Source organism: Thermomyces lanuginosus (genome assembly GCF_041956635.1).
Source record: "Thermomyces lanuginosus strain ATCC 200065 unplaced genomic scaffold VTN49scaffold_22, whole genome shotgun sequence".
Taxonomy (NCBI): domain Eukaryota; kingdom Fungi; phylum Ascomycota; class Eurotiomycetes; order Eurotiales; family Trichocomaceae; genus Thermomyces; species Thermomyces lanuginosus.
In genome coordinates, this window is record NW_027192356.1 from 2,329,693 (window position 1) to 2,348,404 (window position 18,712).

The following is an 18,712-nucleotide window of genomic DNA, read 5'->3' on the forward strand; positions in this document are numbered from 1 at the left end:
CCATTGTTGCGCTATGTACGGGGAACATACATAGGTTAGAGCACATTCTTCGCATGTGGATTTGTGGACATTTTTTGCACTTGTTCTCTTCGCTTTCACTTCGGCATGGTGATCGTCCTTCGGCCCAAGCCTTTAGCGTTCATGACTTGGGTCGTCGCCGGTATAATGAGCCGAAGTGACAGTTCCTACTAAAAGCCCATTGAACTGCCAGGCGCAGCATTGCCGGCCGGAAAATAAGTCCTTAACTTTTTGGTTCGTTCTACGGGTACTTTTGTACTCGTCCCCGTACATATGAGTCGTCGCCTGTTGATTCCGTGGCTTCTTCCGCCTACTTATCCCTCATGCTGTACATTGCTCGCAAGCCACGACGCTGGATCACGCTCGTCGCGCCGTTATTAGGGTTTATTTTCCTATTGCAGCTCCTAACAGACCGGGGTCTACTGCCGATCCATCACAAAAAACGATTTCGCTGTCCGTCGGCGCCGGGGATCGAAGATGTCTTGGTGATCTTGAAGACTGGCGTGACGGAGGCGCGTGAGAAGCTCCCCGTGCATGCGCGGACCACTTTAAACTGTCTCCCCAACTACGTTGTTTTTTCGGACTTTGAGGAGGAAATTGAAGGCATCCACGTCCACGATGTCCTCCGCAACGTCGACCAGAGCGTTAAATTGCGGGTGCCGGATTTCAACATGTACAATCGTCTCCGCGCATACGGACGAGCGGGTCTTACGGCGGCGGATACCGTCAAGGAGGAAAACAGCCCCTTTGGCATGCCCAACAACCCCGGCTGGAAGCTAGACAAATGGAAATTCCTGCCAATGGTCGACGAAGCACTAAAAGTGAAGCCCGACGCCAAGTGGTACGTCTTCATGGAGGCGGACACACACCTGGTCTGGCCGAATGTCATGGCGTGGCTCTCGCGGCTGGATCCGGACGAGCCACACTACCTGGGCACCGAGACGCAGATCGGTACCGTGCTGTTTGGACATGGTGGGTCTGGCTTCATGGTCTCACACAAGGCCATGCGTATGGCGTCCGAGCATCGCGCAAACCATGCCGACGAGTACATCCGGTTCACCGAGTCGCAATGGGCGGGGGATATGGTTCTGGGAAAACTCCTCTCAGATGCCGGCGTCCAGCTCAATTTCTCATGGCCTCTATTGCAGAATGCGAAGCTCGGTGAGATCGAGCCATTGACGAACCGGTTCTATCGCCAGCCTTGGTGCTTTCCCGTGGTTGGATACCATCATCTTGACCCGCCGGACGTGGAGAGAATGTGGCGGTTCGACCAGGAGTGGTTCATTGATGTAAGAATATAATAGTCCCTCAACATTACAAACCCCGTTCGAGAGCTGACAAAACTTCTGCAGAAACAAAACTCAATCTTGCTTCACTCCGACGTTTTCCGCGAACGCATACTCCCAGTACTACCCACCGACGGCCTGATCTGGTATGACTGGGACAATCTCTCCGGTGACGTCGAAGAGGGCGTCTATACCACAATCCGGGATTGTGCCGCTGTTTGCGAAGCCCGCCCATCTTGCTCCCAGTATGTTTTAGCGCCGATCAAAGACCCGGAACATCCGGACGATGAGCCTAAATATGAATGCCGCACCTTTGAATCTCCGCGGCTAGGGATCAGGAGACCGGGCGCACAGTCAGGGTGGTTGAAGATGAGAATAGAGGATAAGGCAGACGCCAAGGGGGATTGTTCGGGCCCACAATGGGAGTAATCTCTGTTATTAGGGAAAGAGGATTCGGCGTTGGTTTTGCGGGGTCATTAGGTTTTAGGGCGTCCTGGGGTCTTGAATGGCATGGTTTGTTATGTACATAGACCATAGATAGACTTGTGCAGTTCTGTTTAGATAATCAAGAGATACATGCATCTAGGTATGCATCCCAATGATGGGTCTTTATTTTTTGGACGCTTCCTCAATCTTCTTAGTATGCATAGCAACCAATTGGGGCACAATCAGGCTCTCAATCTCGATGTCGACATGCTCAGTATCGTCGCCGCCACCAGCAGCCTGTTTCTCGTTCGCACCCGCCGCAGACTCATCACCCACGGCCGGCGTGGTTGTTGTCGTCCCTGAGGGTGCACTCTGCGAGGCGTCTTTCCGCTCGGCCAGCCCGATCTGATCCTCGATGCCGGAAACACTCTTGCTTCTTCTGGACTTGGGAACACGAATCCAGCGTTCATAGGGCGGGTCTGGAGTCACAAAGACTACTTCCCACTTCCTTGTCGACAGCAGATTGCCAATCACCAGATGATGCGAATACCGCTGCAGTGATGTCCGCGCCTTGTACACCAGCAAATTAGGGTCAGTTTCCAACTTGAATGAGACGATCATGCTGTTAGCTGGCGACCATCCGTCCACGAGACGGTGCAGGAACTTGGGTACCGGGTCCAAGTCGATGATTAGCTTCTTGGACTTGGCCGGCGGATTCTTGTCATCGTTGTACCCCGTGTAGATATCTTCGGGAACATCGCTGGATTGGATCTTGTGTTCTGCCATGCGATGTCGCGGGATGAAGAAGTCGCTCACCGCGGCTGCAAGATAAAACATTGCACTGGCACCGAGGGGCCGCATGATATTCGCAAGGGACCGGAGTTCGAACATGTATTCGGTTACGGTGGTAAAGGGCAACAGTAGAAGCAGGTTGTTGTTTTTGGCGTAGCGATACTTGCGAAGGACGTCCCGCATGGCATTCTGGTACTCATTGCGGACGACAATCCTCCCGGAACCACCCTGGCCGTCGTTATTGTCCTCCTCCATAAAATCCAAGAAGCAATTCGTCGAATGGCTGTAGTGACGCGAGTAAGGCAGTAGGCTGAACTGCCGATGCAAAAAGATCACCGCATACCCCGCTTCGAGGAAATACTCCGCCGACGTGGCACCTCGCGTTCCTGCGCTGAAATTGTCGATGAACCGCACTGTCTGATTCTCCAGCGGTACCGTCGTACCGCCTGATGTGACCAGGACCACCCGACGGTTGGCTTCGACATGGTGAGCCACAAATGCGCGCGCCAACGCCTCGTGCTTTTCGAGCGCTTTCGGCGGCGGATGGCTGTTGAAGTAGGCGGATTCAGCTTCAGTCGGCGAACTATGCTCCGTTGACATGGTGTAGGAGAATGCAGGGGTATCCAAGTACAGTATACTAAACCACTAGTCGACCTATTGAGTGTGGAATGTGCGGATTCTATCCGATGCTTCCGGCGAGTGAGCAACTAAGTGGTCCGATTTCCAACAAACGACGAATTTACTCAGTGCACTCCATTCGCCTAAGAACAATCAGCATGTCCTCGACATGATGCGATCTGAGACTCATCGGACCCGATGTGTACGCAGTCTTATATGTACCCGGAACTTACTATGACGTCGTTTGCACAGTTGGCCCTGGCAGCAGCTGTCTTTGGCCCTCAATGCGGCAATGAGTCGTCCCAAAAATCAGAGAGAGTCGAATACTGTGCATACGCCGGGCTTTTATCTCGTCGCAGCACCAGGCAACCGTATGTGATGAGATCTACTCCGTAGATAGAGGAACTGGAGCAGAGCAGGGATCCGCGACTGGGTTTTGCGTCAGGCGGCCAAGGTCCGTGACCTGCAGTCAGTCCCTTGGCGGTTGTCTCGGTGATTTTCAATGACCGCGAGCTTTATGTCCTCTATTGTCTCAGGATCATATTTCATTTTATCTTCCAATCGTACGGAATTCAACAAGTGATTGACAGATGAGAGGTCCAACAGCTCCTGTGTAAAATTTCCCCTCATCGGCTCTACGGAGCTTCTACCGATGTGGGCGGGTCGTGACAGTTCGCTCCCGCCTCCGAGAACGACTTCCGACTATCCGACTAGGAGAGCTTGGACCTCCCACGCACTCCAGTCTCTCTTGCATCTCTGATTTCGGCCATTCTCTCCAGAAAATGCCGAAAGGGCTATCGCATGAAAATCGTTGCATTATACATCAACTGCGTGAGGAATATGGAGAAGGATCATCAGTAGTATCATCCAAATGCCAGAGATCCTAAAAAGATCGTAACCAATCCTTGCATCAATTATCCATTGGTCGTAAACAAGCTACAGATATCGACTGCGAAGGGCCTGGCTAATCGTGCTCATCCGACTCGCCATCCCACCGTGCTGCATATTGCTCAGCAGAGCCTCTTCAAGCGCGGACTGCGTAACGCTGGCATCTGGATAGGTAGTTAGCGCAAGTGACCCTGAAGTGTCTGACATGACTTACCATCCAGGTCACTAAAGCTACTGCCCATGCTCGAAGTGTTTTCACTGCTATGGGTCGCGGATCCCGGACGGCGCGGGCTGCGGCGAGCGAGGTCCCCCACTCTCTGCGGGCTGAGTGGACCAGATCGTCGTGTTGGCCCAATCTGGGGGCTGGTTACGGCTACACCAGAACTTTCGGAGCTGTTCAATGATGAAGCTTGCTGGCTGGATTGTCGGGACGAAGCAGGATGAGCCGAGTCCCGCCGACCGATCGTGTTGAGTGTCTGATCGCCCTGGCGAAGCGTCGAGTTCAAATCACGTCCAGAGGCTTGGGGTTCACTCGATAGTGGAAGGAATGCCGGGGATTCATCCTCATCATCCTCGTTACTGCGGAGAGCTGGTTTCTGAATAGAAAACTTCCCAAAGCGATGCCCGCCTCCGATACGACGATTCAGCATATCATCTTCCGAATCCGATTCTGTTTCTGATTCGTCCGATTCTGACAATGGTGGGCTTTTTTCTTTGGCCTTGGGCGCTTTCTGTAGCACTGCCAGGGATGGCCGTTCTCGTCGCGACGTTGGTCGTTGACTCGGATAATCTTCTTTGGGTGTCATTGGCGGGGTCGACGAAGCTTCTGTCGCTCCTTGGATTTGAGTCACGGTGTTGGCAGAGCTTGTGCGTACCGAGGGTGCTGTGACTTGTTAGCGGTTTTCATTATCTGATAGAGAAGCGAACGAACCTCTGGCCTTCGTGGCACTGACAGGAGTATCCTCCGCTCGTCCCGTCGGTGTTTCTTTTGCCAATGCAGACAATTTGGAAAGGCCCCGTGATCCTAGTAATGGTCAACGAAGCCGCACCGGTAGCCCAGCAAGCAACCATTGCTCACCTCCGCTTCCTACTCGTCTCATTGGCTGTCCTCCCAATGTTCCACTCCCTGCTACTGACCCAACGCCGGGAGACGGAGAGGCTGAATGCGTTGTACCGACCCTGCGCATCTGTGCCCGTACCTGCGACAACTGCCGGTCATATAGCCACGCAACCTGCTGTAGGAGGAAGGGAAGGGTAACATCGAACTCTTCGGCACTGGGTTCCGTCAGGCACGCAATTCGCTGCACAAGCTTATCGAACGTACATTGCTTTCCCTGTCCGGTGTCAGCGACAATCAATCCGAAGCGAGAGTTCAGGCCGTACAATCGATGTCATCCCCCTTTGTTGGGCGGGAAAGAATCTCCCAAAGGGCCCGGTCTTTGGCCGCATTCCAATTCACCTAGAGAAATCAGCACGGGTCAAGTACCATGCAGAAAGCGACACACTGGAGGCGGATCGATGAAGTCCCCTCGCGGGAATGGTAGCCGAACGAAAACCGTGTAATGAACGCCGCCGTCATGGGGATTGGTTGCCATATTGTTGCCGATATCTGAACTATTCATGCTCTAATGCGGATAGCATGTACAGGACTCGCGTTTAGAGTGACTGCGCATCACGGCGTACTCGCACAGCAGTTGACACTCGACGGAGCTCAGCTGCTCCCGCCTCCACGGTCACAGAGCGGGCTGATCTGCAACTGCTAATCTCTTTTTAGGTTAGAATACTGAGTCTCGATTGCGCTATCCTGTTTAGAGTTGAAATGGGAGCCGCAGCCCCACGTGATCTATCATGTGATCCCTGATCAACCATGACCTAACCCAAGGAGGCATGTCCAAATTCTCCGTACGGAGCGCCCCGTAACAGACGGGTTACCAGCTTCTCTTCATCGTGAATTCCATGATTTCTCGTTCCCTTTTCTCGTATTAAGCAAAAATATCAACGCAGAGCTGAGCTCTGATGTCGTTGAGCAGTTCCGCTGTCACTCTACCAACGAGATTATGGGCCAATGGTTGCATTTTCCACCGAAAATCACTGTTTCAAACCACGATAATTCAAACAGTAAGACCCAAAGAGGGGGTTTTCTCCGTAGGCCACAAATCGTGCTCCATCTGCCACGTGGGAGTCACGTGATGAAACGATCCCACGGTGACACAAGAGCTTCCCATTGTTGCTCGACAAAAACGGAATTTCGCGGATGGCAGTGAATGGCGTCGGGCTGTCGGCGACGGGAGTAAATAAACCGGCCAATTTTTTCCGTGCGATTCCTGATGGATTTAGATCGCCGGGACTTTTGCTTCTGAATTTCTTCTGGTTCTGATGATGAACGGGGGAGGCCGGAGGATTATTGTGGACGGGTGGGGCCTTGATTTGCCGTTCAGCGCATACCTGCATGATGCAGGGGCCGGGCGCTCGGCTTGGGTTCGAGAAATCAGTTATCAGGGCCGCATAGAACGCCTCTCTGACTCCTCAATTTCTGCGCTGGAAGCTTGATTTCTGCCTTTCCCAATGCCTATGCAGGAGGCCAGGCACCTGGGTTGCCGTCAATGGACGAACATCGATACCGCACGGAGGTCTTACACTTGCACGAAGACGAAACCGAAGATTCCGTCGAGGAACGGTTATTCGCAACAGCCGCTAATCTCGGCTTGAAAATACCAGATGCCGAACTCGCAGCGTCCTCGGCCGCATCCATAAACTCGGCCTCACTGGGTAGCACGATTCTGTCCAGCCATGTCACCACCTCTTCCTTGCGTGCTTCAATGGCCAGCAGTTCGCTCTCGGACGTGGAGCGCTCCGGGGCGGCTTCAGTGGACCAGCTGGCCAGTTCCTTCTCCAACACCACCATATCCGAATATGTCCCGTCGACGTACTCCTGGTCGCCTCGACCAATGTCGATAGCTTCCGTCGACGATCGATCCGGATCGATACGGGTCAAGGATCGGCCACAGGCTACAGGCAGTCCAACGGAACGGAAACGACATAGTTTGCTGGGGGCCATTGGCAAGTCGCTCCGCAAACGGCGACCAGCTTCGATGATGACATTGTCCTCAAGCTCAAGTCCGCGAGCCGTTGTTCCGAATCGACAAGGGCCCGTCGACAAGTTTGTAGTGGAAACCAGAAACGAGGGGTCACACCTGCCGCAATTGTCAGAGGTCGACCAGCCACCGGCTGCGGAAGCTCCAGTATATGACGATGCCGCGATGCAGCGTAGCCTGCATAATCCCGAATTGATCAAACTACTGGAAAAGCACAAGGCGGAGCGAGATCGGCTCGTCGCTCTGCGAGAGAACCTTATGGAGTTATCCAAGACTCGGCATCGTGAAATTATTTCAGAGAGGAAGATACAAAATGAGCGCATTGAGAGGCAGCGAGAGGAGCAGGTAATATAATCATCTTTCGATTTTATTGTTTGTTCTAGCAGCTGACTGGGATATGACAGAACGCAGCCATCCTTGCCAGAATGGAAGAACGTCAGTTGCAGATGGAGATGGATATGATGGATGAATTCCGAAGAGCCAAGCAGAACTCCGAAACTCGCATCAAATACATGCAGCGATATGTCGATGGCGCGACATTGCCCGACTCTCCCACAATGGGATCACAATCGAGCTTTAGCTCCGGCCAAAGCCAGCCGGCTCGCCATGTCACACGTCAACAGTGGCAGCAACTGGAGCAAGAACTTCGTGACCTGGACTCGATGGACCGGGTCCACCAAGCGCGGATCAAAGTACTGCGCGAGCGACAAGAGCGACAGCTCCAAAACACCACCGCCAAATTGGAGAGGGAGCTCCAAGATCTGGTAAATCGGAACATCGATGCGATCGCCGAGCTGGAGCGACAACACCTGAGAGAGCAGCAAGCCATCACGCAGGCGTTCGAGGCCAAAAAGGCCCGTCTACGCCGTCGTTGGAACCTCGAGGAGGCCATCCTTCGCAAACGACTTGAGGAAAGAGACGGAAAGCCGTACGGGCCTCTACCAGAGGTGTCGTTTGACATTGACCCAATCGTGGAGCGTTCGCGTTCCATGCGGCAAAGGTCTTTTTTGGATGACGCGTCCTAGTTTATGAGATTGGATATTTTCTACGACCTCCCACTGATATTCACAGCGGCACTCATGATTGTCATGTTGACCTGAAAGATACCCATGTATATAATTGTAATTTTATAATACATAAACCACCCGCCAAATAGACAACATCACGTATTCATCAGCCGCTCATGCAACGTCTCTATTCGACCATCACCGCCAGTCAGGATTGCCTCTGTCTTTTTATCCCGTCCGCGATCCCCAATAACCACAGCACGCTCGACGAGGCCTGAATTCGAGATCTTGAACCTGCCCACACGGCCATCGCGCCACTCAACACGCACATATCGTGCTTCCAGAGACACGGGACTTAGGGCTACGATCTCTGATCGGCCGCTGATAGGGAGAACATCCCGATCATTTCTCTCGTCATCATTCTCCGATAAGCCCATGCGCCTCTGTAGCCACTCGATCGAATCCCGACGCATGTGCCACGCCACAAGCTCTCTCCTTAGATGCCGCACAAACGCCGTCAGGTCCTGTTTTGGAGATGGCTTGTATACCGTTTCACCATCCTCAGTTTGCCCGCTTCGTCGCGGCAACGGAAGATACCGCTGTGCGAGTTTCGTCAGCGGAATGAACTCTGGAATTGTATGCTGGTGTACTGCTAGTCGCTGCTGTTGCTGTGAGTTTGTCGTTCCCGAACTGGTGTCCCGCACGCGGCGCAGGAGAACATAATACGGCTTCACAAATCTCCCTTCTCCCGTCGAAATGTCAATGCGTACGCCTAAAAGATCCGGCGAATCGGTATGTGGTGAGGGATCTCGGAAGGGAAATGTTGTGGCTGAGAATGCCACGCGATGGTAGTTTGAATCGCGATGCTTGGCAGCTCGCGCGACTAGAGTGGAGGGATCGGTGCCTCTGTGTGTCGGAACGGGGCGCCCACTCCGACGCTGTTCAATTCGGCGCCTGACATAGTCGGAGGAGAGGAGACTCGCTGAAAGAAAGCGGCGTCGTCGGCTGAGCTTGTTGACTGTTGAAGCGTGAGTATTACGTCAATAGGGAATGCAGACTGGAATTAGCCCTTACTCTCTTCGCGAATACTTGCAATTTCTTCGTCCAATGCCTCAGCAGACGCGTCGATGTCGGACAGTGGTGCATTCATGGCCTCCATTTTGTCGTCAAGGTTTGTTTATGCTTTGCAGTTTCGGACCAGACGACGCGGAGAAAAACATAAATGATTCACGTGATTTGCGTCCTTGCGTTTTGACGCATTTGGCGCACCGCGCCCCTAGCCCCTGGGGAGTGGCCCGGGATCAAAGACAGGATCGCCAACACCTCAAAAAGGAGCTCGGAGTCCCCTACATACTGTACACGTAGTTTGCGATTGTATTATCCCGACGGAGAATCTCACATGGCGGCTGTCACGCTTTGTTCTTTGTGATTGTAGCCTACGAATTGATGGCAATTGAGGAGGCAGATTGATATCTAATCAACTCCATACCCGGCGTGAGTAACCGGATCGTCATGACGCGCATTATTCTCAAAGACAGAAGCAGTCAACGTACAACCGCATACTCGCTATAAATCTTTGGTCGACTGCCTATTGACTGGATGAGGAGTCTTGCGCCAAGGCATCCCAGAGCCAGCAAATCCTTCGGTTACAAATAAACTGGATTCTCGGATCGTAGAGGACAGCTTGCAACACCCCCCATCTGGACCGTATGGATGCCTGGCCCTACTACGACCACCGTTTCTTCAACGACGCTCGTTTCCCAGTCTCCCGGTTCTGACGATTCTTCATTCGTTGCGTCTCCCCCACCATCGTCACTCCCTAGTCATTCGCGCGATCCGTCGCATGGCCGAAACATCGACCACGGTCCACTTGCCGACTCGAGCGAGGTAGCATTAGAGCTTCAGTCCTTTTCGGCAAACCGCCGCGAGCGCGAGAGCGAGCAACTCGAAGCTGGTATTCGATACGAGGATAACCAATCTGACCTATCCTTTCCCGACGACGACGAGGAGAACGACGAGAACGACCGACTGCTTCGAGAGCCTTCTGAGCTAGAAGGGCACAACCAGATGAAGGGAAAAAATCGCGGACTCTCAAAACGGCGCTCTGCTGCGGGCCTGACTATATCTACGGGCCAGAACGGTAATCATAGGAACAACGACGACGCAATGTCGTCGCGATTGGAGCTGCGGAGGAAGGATCCCTCCATCGAGTCGCCGTCGTCCGCGCAACATGCCGCTCGCGTGATGGCTTCATCCAGCTTCACGCTGGATGATGAGCCACCGCCGACACCCAAGCTGGAGAGTACGGGCTTTTTCGATCTTCCAGAACGGGACCGGAGAAATTTCATTCTACTAGTGATGCTGTATTTCCTACAAGGGATACCAATGGGTCTCGCTATGGGCTCGGTACCGTTTCTGCTCAAACCACTGCTGTCGTACGGGCAGATTGGGGTGTTCTCACTAGCGTCTTACCCGTACTCTCTGAAACTGCTCTGGAGTCCGATTGTGGATGCCCTCTGGAGCAAGAGACTAGGTCGCCGAAAGAGCTGGATCGCCCCGATTCAGTTCATCTCTGGCCTGACAATGCTGTATCTAGGAGGCCACATCGAGCAGATGATGCAGGATGCCGGAAACAATGGCGATGCCGGTGTCTGGAGCTTCACCAAGTGGTGGTTCCTGCTCGTTTTCTTCTGCGCGACCCAGGACATCGCAGTGGACGGCTGGGCGCTGACGCTCCTTTCGCCGCAGAATATCTCTTACGCGTCCACAGCGCAGACTGTCGGGTTGACGGCGGGTCAGTTCCTTTCGCATACAGTGTTCCTTGCGCTCAATTCGGCCGACTTTGCCAACCGCTGGTTCCGCACGACACCGGGCGATACAGGGTTTTTGACATTGGGCGGGTACCTGACATTCTGGGGCTGGATTTATATCTTTATCACCATTGGATTGGTATTGTTTAAGCGAGAAGAACTCAGCAAAGATCAGGATGGGATCATGGAAGTGTACCGAAGCATGTGGAGCATACTCAAGCTGAAGAACATTCAGTTGATCATTGTCCTTCATCTGATTGGCAAGATTGGCTTCCAGGCAAACGACGCCGTCACCAGCCTGAAGCTTCTCGACAAAGGCTTTGGGCAGGACAACATGGCACTGGTGGTGCTGATTGATTTCCCCATTGAAATCGCCCTGGGATACTACGCTGGCAAATGGTCTAATGAATACACTCCCATGCGCCTGTGGTGCTGGGCATTTGTCGGCCGGCTGATCGCAGCCGTCGTGGCCCAGGCGACGGTCATGGTGTATCCGGACGCGGAGGAGGTGCCCGCGTGGTATGTGCTGATGGTGATTGGCGAGCATGTGCTGTCGACGTTTATGTCGACGATCATGTTTGTCGCCGTGTCGGCGTTCCATGCGAGGATCTCGGATCCTGCCATTGGAGGAACGTATATGACCTTGTTGGCAACGTAAGTCTCAACTTACCTGTCCTGTTTCTGTTCTGGCACTGACGCTGTACTAGTGTGTCAAATCTCGGCGGAACATTCCCCAAATATTTCATCCTCAAGCTCGTCGATGCTCTTTCGCGAGCAACGTGCATTCCGCCCTCGACCACCCCAGCGCCAGACACCCTGAAGGGGGATCCAGTGACGTCGCCATTCTCTTGCGCCCTGGAGGCGGACAAGCATCGATGCCTTGATGGCGGCGGCTCCTGCCACGTCGAGCAGGACGGATACTACATGACCAACATTATCTGCGTGATCGTCGGCGCGGTGACGTTGGTTTGGTTCATCCGCCCGACGGCGTTGAAACTGCAGGATCTGCCATTACGGGCATGGCGGATTACGACGGGGACGGCCAGACATTGATGCAGAGCTTTATTTTCTGGAGTTGTATACGTGATGTAGACTGTTTGAATACCATGTCGACGTCCTTGGGAATGGTAGCCGACGAAGTAAACATGCTATGTAGATGACGTTAGTCAGCGGCGGCCCCACATCAAAAGATCTGGATACTCCATTAAACCAGATCTTCATTTAGAAGGGACCCAGTCAATCTGTGCCCGGAAAATTTCACAGGCCATCGCCCCCTCGCGCTCGAGGACACAGCATGAGCGCTATTCAGATCCCGAGCTCCTCCGCGGGGGGCGATCTGCTCGATGATGTATTCGGCAGCTCACCAGAAGAGCCCGCGTCGATTGCCGACGATACCGGGTTAAGCGGCACATACCAAACATCGCTCGAGCCGTCGGAACTACCTTCCCTGCGACGGCAACATGTCACCAGCGGGTATCGCGACGCGGTGTCCTCGGCCAAAAACGAGCACGTGCAGGCGGGATTCGATGCGGGCTACCCTGTTGGAGCGCAGATTGGGCTACGGGTTGGGACGGTGCTTGGGATCTTGGAGGGGATCATTGCGGGACTAGAAACAAACACAAGAGAGCAAAAGCAAAAGACAATAAGGAAGATGAACAATACGAGTAAAGACGCTACTGGGCAGAGCTCTCTCAGCGAGGAAGACAGAGAGAGAATCACACAGCAGCTTGAGCAGTTGCGGAAGTTGCACCGGCGGGCGGTTTCTGAGTTGAGAATTGAAAGTCTCTTCGGGGCGACTCGACAACTGCCACCCGGTGATGACGGCAGCGAGTGGAAAAAGCCCGAAGCCATCCTCGCGAGCAAAGCAGATCCCATCGTCCGCCGCTGGGAGGAGATTATTCGGGTGACGAAATGGGAGGAGAACCTGGTGGCTGTGGATGAGCTAGAAGATCACGAGAATGCATGAATCATGACCCGGAAATGCGAGAACGTAGCGGGATCTTGAACCTGGGATCTCAATGGTCAACTGGCTTCACTGGGTGTAAACATGTAATCAATCCAAACTGCAGCCCTTCAACTACGCCCAGCCTTGTTTAACGTTCAGTACTGACGTCTTGTTTTCTTTCTCGTACATGATTGCCTAACAGAATCAAAATAGGCCATCTATCCGGCACTTTGGAAGGCTGTCCGAGTATCAGCTCTTGCGAGTAGTGTGGTTGATGTAGGAGATTGCCACTGCAAGGTAACATTCACCCGCTACCAACAACAGGCACCCTCATCACCACATTGCCGATAAAAGATTCTGGGGCTAGACACAAAATAGCCGGCTGCTATCGATTAAGACATCACACCTCCGGAAGAATTTGCATGGCTGCAGGGATTGGGAGCTGGGCTCATTGAATCCATATTTGTGGCTGATAACCTACTTATACATGGATGGATGGATGAATTGGTGTGCAACTAGCCTTCCCCCTAGGAAGGTAGCCCTTACGGAGCCACGCACGGAGTTTCTGGTCAATGTTCACCCATTGTTAGACACATTGGAACAAAACCTAAGCCATGAAAGAAATATACCGAAAAGTTACCGTGAAGACTGCATTCAAGGTGAAGATCAGATTTAAGTTAATTAAATCAATAAACTAGATCCAGCAAGTAACCAACTAATCTCCGAGCGTGACACACCCTTCCCACTAGGTAGACCAACAATAACAAATCGGAGGCTAAAAAGAACGGAGATGGCTGCCATTGCCCAACGGCCATAAAAAGCCGTGGCTTAACGGCATTTCCTACCGCAAGCCCAGGGATCTAAAAAGCGAGCCCAATCAGCGTTGCGACCCTATTGAGGTTTATTACATTGAGTCCCTGCTAGGGCGTTAAAACGGCCGCCCGTCCATGCCGAACCGTGAAGGGCGCTGGCTTCCAGCCTGTAACAGGGTCTGAAATTAATGAGCCCCATAGTCTAGAAAGTCTAGTAGAGATCAACCCCCGGACATTTGACAGAGATCTCGGAAATGGTGTCGTTTTTTAAAGGGTATGCAGCCCGGCAGGGCCATTCTCTCCCGCTACATTTCCCTCCCCCCGAGTTCATGAAGATTGCGGCACAGGAAACACTTGTGTTTATACCTTCCAAAACGACAAAGTCTTTAGAGAAGAGAAAGAACTTTTCATCATCCGAAGCTCCAATAACTCCACTCTACATGGATGCCCCGACCAGATCAAACACCGTTTTCGTATTCCACCACATACACCGATTTCCGCCCTCCACAAAACCGAATGAAAGACGCCATACCCATGCAAATGATGCAAATGCAAAAAGAAAACCAAACGACCGCCCGGAAGCAAAGGAAAGGAAGACATCAAATAGATGTCATGAAGAGCCGGTGTCGGTCGACACCTTGCCAACCCACAGCATGATCAGGGACTGAATGATCCGAATTATGAATCTGATTACATGGTCCCAGAAGCCGTACTTGGGTATGACTCCTTCTACGAAGCGCGCATCGCGAATCTCAAACGGGACTTTGGCGCCAACGTGTTCTACAGCGGCCCGGAGCCCAGCGGAGAAACCGTCCTCGTGAGCACCGTAGCCCATCCAAGCGCCCGCATACGAGATGCCGCGCTTATTCTGGATGGATGGGATCAGCTCTTGCGAGCTCACAGCTTCCGGCGTGAACCAAGGATGGCTGGCCGTCCAGCGAGCATGGATGCGGGAAGGGTCGACGCCTTCGGGGGGCGTCGTCGTAAACAGGGGCCCGAACTTGTCTTCCGGAATGTTCATGGCAAGGTTAATCCAGCAGGAGGTCCACTGCTGCGGATCGTCCATTTGTTTTACAGACTTGGGATCACCAGAATCTTTGTGATTCCAGCAGGACCAGGCGCTCCTGCGGTTGGGCATAACCTATTCCTTCTTGTCAGCAGTTGAAGCCTTGAGAGACGACCAAGAAAGGAGGGTGAGTGATACGCACCGAAGTGTCGGAGTGGAACACAATGTCCTTTGTCGTGGTCTTGAAGGCACCCAAGATACGCTTCTCTTCCTCGGTGGCTTCCGGTCCCAAAATCTGCAGTATCTGCGGCGCATGGCAGGCTAGAATTACGTGGTCGAAGAATTCTATCCGACGGCTACCGTCCGGACTGCCAATCTCAACCGCCAAGCGGCCCTGGCCGTCGCTGTTGTCACGGTTCCGCACGGAGAGTACGGGCGAGTTGAGATGCAGTTGGTTGTCGGGGTAAGAATGGAGAATCGCCTCGAGATACGTCCTGGACCCGCCTTTGATCGAGTACCAGTCATGTCCCTTGGCCAGGGTGATCAGAAAGTGATGGTTCCACCTACCCAACTGGTTAGTCACCGTTTCACAGAAACGAGCGCCCAAGTAAATTAGATCGGTCCTTACATATAGCGAATCAGCATGCGCACGGGAAGATCCGAACGGGTTTGCTCCATTTCCATGAGCCAGATCAAGCGGGTCATGGGCACCAAATAGTCCTCGCGAAACTGCTCAGAGTAGTTTTCTCTTGCGAGGTACTGACGCAGCGTCTCCAGACGGCGCTCGGTGACGACTCCGCTTGCTTTTTCTTCGGCCTCCTCGATTAGAATGTCGAGAGAGGTATTGTTGAAACGGATGATGTCGAATAACATGCGCCAGAAAGATGGACGCAACAGATTTGAGGGCTGAGCAAACACGCGGTCGGTAGACCACTCAAGGGCACCGTAGCCGCGCGAAATGCCCAGCGAATTGGGTGGGTGATTCAGTTCCAGACCCAAGTCCCTGACTGCGGCCGTGAAATTCGCTGTTCCCATTCAGTCAGTCTTGGCTGCTATACGCTCCTACACGCCCCCAAAAGAAATATTTGCAGGAAGGTACGGGTGCACTCACGATACGTTGCTGGGTTGAACCCGATAAAGCCAAAGTCGACACCAGCCCGCAGGCCATCCTTCTCATAGCGGTGGGTGTGAATATGTCCACCCCATTCCTTGGCCGCTTCGAAGAGATGGACCTCGCAGTGCTCGGCATGGCGCAGAGCATACATCGCGCCCATGCCACCGGCGCCACTGCCGACGACCGCAACTCGTTGGCGGCGACCCGACATGGTGGTACCGCTGGGATGACGGCTTGTAGGACAATACCTCGGCTGCTCAACAAAGAGGGATATCACAGAGGTTCAAAGTCAGGCCAGCAGGTGCGAATCGTTTGAAAGCAAACGTTGTGTCACCCGTGGCGGGAAGGACGATTCACCCAGTGTATGGTGAATGCAATGGAAAACCGAGTTGTTCGAGGAGAGGAAGAGCGGGACAAAGACAAACGTGAAGCAGGCATATTAATAGCACGGGTCGGAAGAGGCGTGCAACATATCATGGGAGGAAAATCCCGACAAAGAGTCGAGAGAATGAATGAGACTTGAACGGCGATGAGGGTTGGCGGGATCTTCCTCTGGATGCAACACCCTTACGTCCTCAATTCCATCGTGTCAAAGAAAGTATATGGATCCCAATCAACGAACAATGAAAATCTGTAAGAAAATTGGTCGAGCCGATATGGATATATATTGCCAGCAAAGAAAGGAAATATGTTGAGTGACAAGGGAATGTCCGTGGCTTCGCAAAAGTGACCTTGCTTTTTTTTTAGTTTTTGCTTACAAACGCGCAGCAAAAGAACAACGGTTGGAGAGAGCGAACGTCCAGCGACAGAAAAATAGAAACAGTGCCGTGTTCCAGAAATCAAGAGAAAGCCGAACACATGGCCATGTGGCGCTGAGTGTCCACTTTGCCATGCCCACGCCTCGAGGGAGGGACGCTTGAGCAACTGCCAGAATGCTGCTGACGCACCCGAAGTTCTCCCACTCCTCGGGAACTTGTCGAGGGACCAGGAGGACGTTTTGGCTCTCGTCTTTAACTACATTGAGCTTAGTTCCGGTGGATCTTTTCGTGATTTTTAGCGTCGCTTCCAGATCCCTTCCAACCGATATGCACCCCCTGTCCAAACGTTTCTTGGATGCGCTTGGCCACCACTGTGGCCTGACGGATGAGGCCAATATCTCCGACTGTTGTTACTTGCGGGAGTTCGAGGGGGGTGGAAAGGATGCGGTGCTCCCCGGGCTGCCGGACAACGTCATCCGGTGGGCAGGGGACGCTGGGACGCCGGCAGCAGGGGCAAATTAAGGCCAATTACGGCCACGGGCGGTATTCGTCCGTGCCTCGGCCTGTTGCAACGTTGCGCGGCTGGCGCTGTCAAAGCTTGACTGAATTGGGTGAATTGGGCGCTTCTCTATGGAGTAAGAGTAGATTACGCGGGAGCAGGGACCAAGGTCACCAACTTTACCAAGCGAAGGGACAAAAGTCCCGAGGCCATCGCATCGATCGAATCGAGGGCACTTTGTATGCAGAACTGCAGATCAGATCGTGCTCGGAAAGTAAACTTCCGTAGTCCGATACCTCGCAGGGAGCCGCGTCTCGGCGGCCGCTGTCCACCGCGTGATTGGCAGGCCCGTCCTGGGGGGTGCCAGGCACGTGACTGACGCGGGCAAATGGTAAGCCACTGTGCGGGATCTCGACCAGTCAGGGCGTGTGTCGCTCAGGTTGAAATCGTGGCTGTCATTGACTCACCATCTCACGCGTTCGTCAAACATTAGTGTGCTCGGCCGACGCCCCGGATCAGGCAGTAAAATAATCCTCCATTATCCAGAACCAGTGACGATTTCCCAGGACGGTTCCAGGTCAGATCATCTGTGAGCCTAAAAACCCCCATGGATGTGGTCGATATATGGACGCACCCGCGTTAAGAAGTTGAAAATCCTTGGAGATGCCCGAGCCGAGGTTATCTCCCCGGGATGCATCATCTTGTTTCATGTGTTCGCACAGCTCGACTACGGACGGAACTACGAGTCCAGACGAGTGGTTCTCCAAGGCCGTCGCTGGCCGGCGCGAAAACGAGTTGAACGGCAACTCTCAAGAGTGGCGACCCTCCCCACCCCACTGGCAATTATCTCGACAATTAACATCCATGCCTATGTCAATCTATGCTTATATATGCCTATATAACTGTGCGGAGTAAGTCCTCAATTCCGCATATCATGGGGGCCCGACGTGCCGACTTTGCGTACCACACTGGAACTCCGGGTACGGAGCACGATCCGACCTCTCACAGAGCCTAATGACGTTGGGTGCGATGTTGGGTGTGAACGCTGTATGGGGGGGATTTGGCGCCGCGGGGCGGTAGGATTCTCCCAAGGCATTCCTGGCTTCGAATGCCACAAGACCACAGACACACAAAAGATACACCGCGGGTAGGCCTCCTGGCGACTGTAGTGGCGGGACAGGAGGCTTGGCCGCTTCTGTCATGAGATAGGTTCAGGTTTCTGGATTGCTAAACGCTCGGCAAACGCCATCGATTCGTTGGGCAAGGTTAGACTCTCAAGTCTGCTGTTGTTGCTTTGGCACGACCCTCACCCTCCTAGAATCCCACACTGGTCGGCCCCAGCAACAGCAGACCGCCGGATTACAAGCGTAACTGTTGCTTCCTGATTGCGCAACCCTCGAGGTATGCATCAGTTTTCCCGGGGAGGCCCCCGATTCGCGATGTACTATTCGTATCTTTTCCATTGGAAGAAACACATGGGCCCGACCTCAGCAGAATTGGAGAAAGAAATTCTGTTTGCAATAACGTTAGACCGCAGGCAAACGTGAGCCTTTTTTGGTCGACCGAATTCCCTTGTCCGAAATGCATCCACTCTACGTCACCGCCAGCGAAGTCAAGGAACCAGAGTCAAGAAGTTTG

At 53.3% G+C, this 18,712-nt stretch overlaps 10 protein-coding genes across 10 annotated transcripts; 4 read left to right on the forward strand and 6 right to left on the reverse strand.

The window, feature by feature from the left end:
- Positions 1–341: 341 nt before the first annotated feature.
- Positions 342–1,733, forward strand: VTN49DRAFT_1880 (uncharacterized protein; the record flags this gene model as incomplete). Its single annotated transcript, XM_069409543.1, has 2 exons — positions 342–1,307; positions 1,371–1,733. The coding sequence occupies 2 exons, from the start codon at positions 342–344 to the stop codon at positions 1,731–1,733; spliced, it is 1,329 nt and encodes a 442-aa protein (XP_069270919.1).
- Positions 1,734–1,913: 180 nt separating this feature from the next.
- VTN49DRAFT_1881 (uncharacterized protein) lies at positions 1,914–3,122 on the reverse strand (the record flags this gene model as incomplete). Its single annotated transcript, XM_069409544.1, has 1 exon — positions 1,914–3,122. One exon carries the CDS (start codon positions 3,120–3,122, stop codon positions 1,914–1,916), a length of 1,209 nt encoding a protein of 402 aa, XP_069270920.1.
- A 954-nt stretch (positions 3,123–4,076) lies between these two features.
- Positions 4,077–5,623, reverse strand: VTN49DRAFT_1882 (uncharacterized protein; the record flags this gene model as incomplete). Its single annotated transcript, XM_069409545.1, has 7 exons — positions 4,077–4,192; positions 4,243–4,911; positions 4,960–5,052; positions 5,107–5,303; positions 5,353–5,362; positions 5,412–5,487; positions 5,534–5,623. The coding sequence occupies 7 exons, from the start codon at positions 5,621–5,623 to the stop codon at positions 4,077–4,079; spliced, it is 1,251 nt and encodes a 416-aa protein (XP_069270921.1).
- Positions 5,624–6,631: 1,008 nt separating this feature from the next.
- Positions 6,632–8,148, forward strand: VTN49DRAFT_1883 (uncharacterized protein; the record flags this gene model as incomplete). Its single annotated transcript, XM_069409546.1, has 2 exons — positions 6,632–7,468; positions 7,528–8,148. The coding sequence occupies 2 exons, from the start codon at positions 6,632–6,634 to the stop codon at positions 8,146–8,148; spliced, it is 1,458 nt and encodes a 485-aa protein (XP_069270922.1).
- A 137-nt stretch (positions 8,149–8,285) lies between these two features.
- Positions 8,286–9,289, reverse strand: VTN49DRAFT_1884 (uncharacterized protein; the record flags this gene model as incomplete). The annotated part of the gene is made up of 2 exons (XM_069409547.1): positions 8,286–9,148; positions 9,205–9,289. The coding sequence occupies 2 exons, from the start codon at positions 9,287–9,289 to the stop codon at positions 8,286–8,288; spliced, it is 948 nt and encodes a 315-aa protein (XP_069270923.1).
- A 554-nt stretch (positions 9,290–9,843) lies between these two features.
- VTN49DRAFT_1885 (uncharacterized protein) lies at positions 9,844–11,993 on the forward strand (the record flags this gene model as incomplete). The annotated part of the gene is made up of 2 exons (XM_069409548.1): positions 9,844–11,594; positions 11,648–11,993. The coding sequence occupies 2 exons, from the start codon at positions 9,844–9,846 to the stop codon at positions 11,991–11,993; spliced, it is 2,097 nt and encodes a 698-aa protein (XP_069270924.1).
- Positions 11,994–12,234: 241 nt separating this feature from the next.
- On the forward strand, positions 12,235–12,906 carry VTN49DRAFT_1886 (uncharacterized protein; the record flags this gene model as incomplete). Its single annotated transcript, XM_069409549.1, has 1 exon — positions 12,235–12,906. One exon carries the CDS (start codon positions 12,235–12,237, stop codon positions 12,904–12,906), a length of 672 nt encoding a protein of 223 aa, XP_069270925.1.
- A 1,401-nt stretch (positions 12,907–14,307) lies between these two features.
- Positions 14,308–16,028, reverse strand: VTN49DRAFT_1887 (uncharacterized protein; the record flags this gene model as incomplete). The annotated part of the gene is made up of 4 exons (XM_069409550.1): positions 14,308–14,838; positions 14,906–15,266; positions 15,332–15,728; positions 15,815–16,028. 4 exons carry the CDS (start codon positions 16,026–16,028, stop codon positions 14,308–14,310), a joined length of 1,503 nt encoding a protein of 500 aa, XP_069270926.1.
- A 119-nt stretch (positions 16,029–16,147) lies between these two features.
- VTN49DRAFT_1888 (uncharacterized protein) lies at positions 16,148–17,564 on the reverse strand (the record flags this gene model as incomplete). Its single annotated transcript, XM_069409551.1, has 4 exons — positions 16,148–16,369; positions 17,258–17,323; positions 17,371–17,473; positions 17,542–17,564. The coding sequence occupies 4 exons, from the start codon at positions 17,562–17,564 to the stop codon at positions 16,148–16,150; spliced, it is 414 nt and encodes a 137-aa protein (XP_069270927.1).
- Positions 17,565–18,006: 442 nt separating this feature from the next.
- VTN49DRAFT_1889 (uncharacterized protein) lies at positions 18,007–18,276 on the reverse strand (the record flags this gene model as incomplete). The annotated part of the gene is made up of 1 exon (XM_069409552.1): positions 18,007–18,276. One exon carries the CDS (start codon positions 18,274–18,276, stop codon positions 18,007–18,009), a length of 270 nt encoding a protein of 89 aa, XP_069270928.1.
- Between the last annotated feature and the right edge of the window lie 436 nt (positions 18,277–18,712).